The sequence below is a fragment of the Acanthisitta chloris genome, unplaced genomic scaffold (assembly GCF_000695815.1).
Source record: "Acanthisitta chloris isolate BGI_N310 unplaced genomic scaffold, ASM69581v1 scaffold24033, whole genome shotgun sequence".
NCBI classification, from domain to species: Eukaryota; Metazoa; Chordata; class Aves; order Passeriformes; family Acanthisittidae; genus Acanthisitta; species Acanthisitta chloris.
Genome location: NW_008663601.1, coordinates 131 through 7,330, shown reverse-complemented (window position 1 = coordinate 7,330; position 7,200 = coordinate 131). Strand labels below are relative to the sequence as shown.

At 43.2% G+C, this 7,200-nt stretch overlaps 1 protein-coding gene across 1 annotated transcript in view; it reads left to right on the top strand.

Moving 5' to 3' along the window:
• Positions 1 to 4,411, top strand: part of IPO7 (importin 7) — a 19,881-nt gene extending 15,470 nt beyond the window's left edge. Inside the window, 3 exon segments of the mRNA XM_009071061.1 lie at positions 635 to 839; positions 1,187 to 1,303; positions 3,505 to 4,411. Of these exon segments, the coding sequence (XP_009069309.1) occupies positions 635 to 657 (23 nt within the window). The 3' untranslated portion in view covers positions 658 to 839; positions 1,187 to 1,303; positions 3,505 to 4,411.
• Positions 4,412 to 7,200: the final 2,789 nt, after the last annotated feature.

The window sequence follows — 7,200 nt, the reverse complement described above, 5'->3', positions numbered from 1 at the left end:
TCTGCTTGAGCTTTTGGTTCTTCTTCCCTATTTTTACGTTTCAGCCTGGTTGTACCTTGTTTGCCAATAAAGGCTGGAAAGAGTTACTCACTCTCTCACTCTAATCTTTAAACCTCTTCAAAAGAATTCCTCTGCAGCACCAAGGGCAGTGCAGCTGACAGCTCACTGCGGTTACTACAGAGACACTGCAGTGGCTTTTTGAGTGATCATTTGAAACTGTTTTCCACACCCAGAGGAATTTCTGTTTGTTTTCATCTATCTACTTAAAGACCAATTTCTTTTTGATCTCTGCTGTCGAGTTCTGGATTTTTCAGACTGTTGTCATTATACTTCAGTCATTACATTCTGGATTTCTCAGGCATTCTTTTCATCAGCCCTTGTCAATGAAATCATTTCAGGCTTTCTTTGGAGAATGAATATTAAAGTTTTATCAAGTGCTGTTCCAAAAGTTCTCCTCTCCCACTTGCACACTGGTGTAAAGTGAGGGAAGAGACCGTGGCACTGGGAGAGGAGTTAGAGGAGCCCCACACTGGTCCCAGCTCTCTGCCTGTTTTGCATTGCTGGTTGTGGTTCACAGAGTTGTCCTCACTGCTCTTGAGACAAACCTGGTTTATGTGTCATGTCTCACTCAGAGGAGCTGGGGAGCGACGAAGATGACATCGATGAAGATGGTCAAGAATATTTAGAAATTCTAGCAAAACAGGCAGGTGAAGATGGAGATGATGAAGACTGGGAAGAAGATGATGCTGAGGAGACTGCTTTGGAAGGCTATTCCACAATTATTGATGATGAAGACAACCCTATTGATGAATATCAGATATTTAAAACAATTTTTCAGAGTAAGTAACTGTTTCCTTCCCTGGCCAACAAGTTACCTTTTAGCTTGAGAGTATAGTATTGTAAACTGGAACCTGTTGAAGTTTCCAGACTACTGCTAGGTGTTTTTAGCCAGTTCTTCCTTCAGAAAGGGGAAGCCATAACCGAACTTTCAGGGCAGGGGGAGATGCTTGAATGAATTTACAGTGGTAGGTCAGAGGTTGTGCTACTGTTTCTAAACGTCTTGAATTGTGTAACCCTCCTAACAGAACATTGTTCTGACCAAAACAGCAGGGAGTTAGTAAGCTCTGAGTTACAGAACACTTTAATGAACACTTTCCTTTGGCTTTGTGTTTTTCTTCTCTTGCAGCAATTCAGAATCGTAACCCTGTGTGGTACCAAGCTTTGACACAGGGTCTGAATGAAGAGCAGAGGAAACAGTTGCAGGACATAGCAACTCTGGCAGACCAGCGACGGGCAGCACATGGTATTCCCCCTCCACACACTCCCCGTGGGAATGCTCTGGGTGTGCACTGGGAGCATAGCATAGGAAGTGACTGTAGTTCAAGCCTGATAATGCCATCATCAGAGCAGAGTTGTTTTGCACTCCAGAGGTGTTTGAAGTCCCCTGGCAGGTCACAGTCTCAGTGCACATACCACAGCTGCAGGGAATGGTAGCAGTGGCTCAGTGAAGTGGCCAAGTAAAGAAAAGCTTGTTTGGCCAACTGCTTGGATTTGAAAGCAATTAGCTGATTATCTGAAGGTAGATCACTCCAAGTATGTTAACAAACACAGCAAGTGGCTGATAATTTATTTCCCAAGATGTGGTCTAGTTCAGCTGGGACAGACCACGATTCTGTGGCTGGGAGGATACCAAGTTGTGGCAGCAGAACCTATCTGTAAACCTGCATCCTTAAGCCCATTAAGTATTTCAGAATGTTGTCATACAGAATTTAAAATACAGGCAGGAGGCAGATCTTCACTTTTTGTTGGTTTGGTTTTTTATTTTAAGTATTCCTTTACTTTTGAGACTGAGCCAAAATATCACTCCCTAAAGTCAAGGCTGAATTCTGAGTGATCAGTCCAGCCTTACTGAGCAACTGCTACAGGTAGTTCAGAACAGAAGTTCAGAGACTTCTCAGGAACAAGATTGGTAGTAAGAGTACACATTTAACAAGGACTTTTTGTCAGCAGACAGCCTAAATTATCTCACAAAGCTTGTAAGTATCCAGAGCGATCGACTTTAAATGGATATAAAGTACAATTTCACTGTTGATGGTTTCCCCTGTCAAGCACATTGTACTGATGAGATTATATAGTACTTGTGCATTTTATGGAGGAAAGTAAATGGTGAGTTTTGGGGGTTTTGTTGGGGTTTTTTTGTTTGGTTGTTGGGGGGTTTTTGTGGAGGGTTTTTTTGTTTGATCTGCTTGGGTTTGGTTTTTTGCTGCTTTTTCATAGAGCAAATTAGGTTCAGGTTGTGAAGTTTAACTTAAGCAACCTAGATCCTTGCAGGAAATTCTTGGCTATTGTCGGAGCACACACACATCCTGGTGTCAGAACTCCATTCCAAGTCCTTCTAACAGGATGTCCCCTCCGACCGCACGTGGGGTAGGAGGGGAGTTCTCTCTTGTCAGTGTAGCTGAGCAGAATTTCAGTATGCCAAGAGATTGCTCTTCGGTGCCCAGTGGAGCTGTGAGGGCTTCTTTCCTCATGCTTCATTAGCCATGGCAACATTTTTCTGGCCTCCTTCCAAAGAAGCAGAGACAAAATGCAGATTTTGTGGATAGCAGGAGCTGTCCTGTATTCCCAGAGAGACTGTAACTGTTTTGAGATGGGAGAAGGCTCTTAGGCCAAACTTAAGAAATTAGTAAGTGGTGTTATCGTGACCAAGGAATGCTACAAACCGCCTGGGTTGTAGTAAAGGTACATCCTAAATCACCAACCTAATTTTCAGTTGTCTGTGTATTGAGGTTGTAAACACCTGTCCCACAGTAGTCTCTGAAGGATGGTGAAACCAGATGACTTAACTTCCAGTGGTGGATGTGTGGCCTTGGGGATCTAAAGAGCTTAAGATTTGGTTGAAAATGAAAAGTGATGAACTTGGTAGTTTTCTCTCAGAATTATGTTTTGTGGTCTAGTAACGTAAAATCCAAATTATCTGCTTGGGTATGAGTGTGTATGCTGAAAAGTCCATTCCTGGTGCTTCAGTGGCTGTTTCTGCTCCTGTTCTTGACTCGAGATAGGAACACTGAACACTCTGTGAGTCTGTGTGCTGCTTTCTGTACGTGTGCTCTGTAGTGAGGGGACTGCAGAGGCTGTTGGTGTTCATCAGGAAGAACTGGGTGCCTGTTAGCCAGTTCAGAGGTGCAGCATTCATCCAGGTTTTGTTTCTGATGTGTGCAAATCACAGAGCTGTGCCTAAAAGCTCCAGTGTGGACTTCTAAAAATACAAATTCAATTCATGATGGCTACACCAGTCCTGAAAAATGCAGTCAGTGAACAATCAGTCCCCGTGCTCCTTGGGGCCGGGCACCTTTCTGCTCGGCGTGTGCTGGATCCTTTCTCGGGTGTCGCCAGGTTAGACCTCCGAGAGACTCGGAGTGGTCAGGCACAGAATCCTGATCTGTCTTCCCCCCTACATGTGTGCTAAAATATCTTCCTTCTGTTTGTTTTGCTTTGTTTTAGAATCCAAAATGATTGAAAAGCATGGAGGATACAAATTCAATGCTCCAGTTGTGCCAACTTCGTTTAATTTTGGAGGCCCTGCCCCAGGAATGAATTGAATTATCACTTTTCCTGCTACTGTGTGATTGTAGTGAAGAGCTTGTGTTCCTCCCAATAGTGGTTCCAGAACTGGTTCATGTTATCTACAACTCACTCTAAACTAATTGATAAATAGATTGGACAAAAGCCCCAGAAGTGGGACCTGATCATGCAACCTAATACTGGAAAGCAAACCAGAGGTTTTTGGAAGATAGGAAGAATGTGAATTTAAAGCTTCAAATGACACACTGTGGCGATGAAAAATCAAAGAGGGGATGTCATGAAGGCAGCTTTTCTTTTTCTGAGGAAAAAAACACAGACATGGGCTGCAGGACTATTGGAAATGTCTCACAGTACAAGCTAAAAGGCAGACTTAATTTTTACACCTGTGGCAGTATGAGTGTTGGCCCAGTTTCTTTCCCTTTTGTCCCTACTATTGGGTGTCTGTTCTTTTAATGTAAATAAGTTAAGGTAATCAGGTAGCCTTACTTAATCTTCATCATTTCCATTTATCAAGATTGTTCATATGTAGAATATTGGACACTTAATGTAGCACTACATAACTGATGAACCTGTAAATTAATTAGCACTTTCATATTGAAACAAGCCTGCTAGCCTATGGACAAAAATAGCAAAATGTTTGCTGTTTATAAAAACAAAAAATAAGGGATGTATTGGGGAAAATAATTTCAAGTTATTAATTTAAAACGAACTAGCAGTTTTGTACCTGGTGACCTGGCGGTGCAGTCACCTCGGGTTGTGACTTGAATTCGGTTCTGTGAAAAAGGGGTGGTGATACTTCATTGCTGCTAAAGAAAAAATAGCAACACCCTCCGTGTCCTTTGTTTTTTTTGAAGATATCACTGTACAAGGTGGAAAATTGATACAAATGTGCACTGTAAGCACTAAGTTACCCTCTCTAGAACAGGTAAATGAGGTGTGAAGTTCTGCTCCTAAGGTGAACTGAAGTTGTGTGGATGAAACATCTACATATGCAATCTATAAAAAACACAACCGTGTCATTGGCTTATCTGGACTGTGGTATATAAATGCAATTTTTTCCCAAATTGTGCAAAATACTCTTCTTCCAGCTCGTGGTAGTGCAGGTGCACTACTACGTTCCGTTCCCCCTCTCTCTGCACTTGCAGCACTGGTGTCTGCTGTTGTCTGCCTGATCCAGACAGTGTATTTGAAGTTTTGCCAATCTTTCTTTTTTGAAGCCACAATTTTCTTCCTTCAAAGTTGCTATAGTAACTAGTATTTTAGCTAGAGAGGCAAAATACAGTTCCCTCTGGGACCACTATCCAAACCACTCTATGAAGAAGCCAGCAGGGAGATGCTGTGAAGGGGTTGGCTGCACTGCCCCCTTTTTTCTTTTCTGAAAGCAAAAATCCATTGGCATCTGATCTTGCCTTGAGATCATTGGTGTCAGGTCTTTAAATCAAATGTTTGGGTTGGTTTTTTTTTCTTTAAAGTTCTTTTTATATTAAAAAAATGTCACCTGCTGTTACAATTGATATTAAACAAGCTACCTTAATTTAATGTAAGCCTCCAAAATTTAAATACAGGTTAAAAATAAACTGAGTTTATATCTGTAAAAATGAAATGCACATATATATATATTATGATACTCAAAATGCAGTCTTCAGAAAATTGGTTTGTGTGGTGTGGTTCTTTGCATCAGCAGAGTAGCAGGATTGCATGGTTTGGGGTTTGCCTTCCCCTCCCTGGGCAGTGTGAGGGTTTTCCAGGAAAAACACCTCCCTGACCACAGGGACTGGGGGGGCTGAGGCTGTAGGGCCACGGGCCCTAGCCCAGTACCAAAGGGATACTTGAAAAGCAAAGTGTGGACAGAGAGAATGTTGTACCTGTGGAAAAAAGCCCAGAAGGAGGCAGCCTTGGCTGGGACTGTCCGTGACAGCAGGGGGGAGACCCGTGGCAGCACCTCTGCACCCTCAGCTGCCTGGCCCAGGACACCGACCCGCTTTGGGTCTGTGGTGAAGGTGTAACTGGAGCACAGCCAGGTGTGCTCTGCCCTCGGGGGACTCCCCGGGCAGGGGTTTAGTGCTGCAGCACAGGGAGACACACACAGCTCCACCATTGCCTCCTGTGTGCCCCCGAACACCCAGTGTGGCAGGAATCACCTCTCAACATCTGCTGCTGGGGCACCTGCTTATCTCCACGTGCACCCAGAAATGCACGAGAGCCTTTTAGCACTGCTGAGCAGAGGATCTGACAGCAACAGTGGGAAGGGTTATAGAGAAAGCAGATGTCAAAGAAAATTTTAGTACTGTCATTTCTGGAACAGTTCTGTATTTTCAAGTCACAAGTCAAGGGAAGAATTTCATCTGGGCGTAAGGAATAGTCTCTTCCTTCCAGGGTGCTTTTATGTCTCACCAGACTGGTTAGCAAGGAGCATCGCTTTTAAGAATGGATCTAGAACTTTGCTTTCATTGCTCCAAGAAATGTATTTCTATAAACTGCAAAACAACTTTGCATTGTTGTTGTTGGTGATAGTGCATTTTGTGATGCAATATATCAACCTCAGTGATAGACTTATGTCAGATTTACAGCTGATCTTCCTCTTAGAACTTGCACTTATCTCTTCCATTTCCAAGGATAATGCAACTCTAAAGGAAGAGCTGGGAAATTTACAGCCTCTGTTTCTTTTCTATTCTGGAAGATCTCCTTGGATTAATAAACATCTAAAGCAAATCCTTATCTCCACTCATTTCAGTGTGGTGTTTTGAATGTAACTGTATCCTTGCAATGCTTTGGAGTCCTGTTCTAGCTGTAATAGCTCTAAGGTTTGTATTTTCCTTACTTAAATATTTTTTCAACTAAATGTGGGGCACAACCACAGTTCTCTTAGCTGTGTTAAATACAAAAACCATTGTCGCTGCCTTTTAAGATGTTGACAGACTGGGTGAGTCACTCTTAGAAGTTATTAATAGGTGTACAGCAAAGCTCTGTTCAAACCTCTTACCTAGAACTGCTCCTGCAAGATTGACCAAGTCTGCAGTGGATAATGGAGTGTTTTGTCTCTGGTCTGTGATCAGCAGTGAACATCACTTCTGGTCATCTCTGCAAAGTGGTTCCTTTAAAAACAGTCGCTGGAAAGACGCTACAGTTCTGCATTTCTGCTCAGGCCACTGCTCAAGTTTGAGCCTGATGCAGAGGAACCAATGGTTTGTAAAACTTTGTACGTTTGGGCTGTTGAAGTCTCTGTTACACTGTTACGGAGTTTGAGTTGGGTTATTCTCTTCCCTGTGCTCTGTGGGACCACCTGCACACCCAGAACAAAGAACACGGGCAGCTTTGCCTGTTGCTTATCAGTTACTTTTCAACCAATGTGCAGCTTCATCATAAATGGTGTCACTGGTTTGTGCTTTTCTGCACTTTGTTACAAAACGTTGATGCCGGAGACACAAAGCACTTAAGAACGGGAAATATGTGTAGGATTTGAGAGAGATGTTATTAAACGGGTGAGCTGGCAGCTCAGAAGTTGGATTTGACCCCGGGTGTTTCACTGTCGCCCCTCCGTTTGTACTCGGACAGCTTCCAGCCGGGAAACAGCAAGGGAAACTGAACTGAGGGGACAGTTTGCTCCCAGGGCTG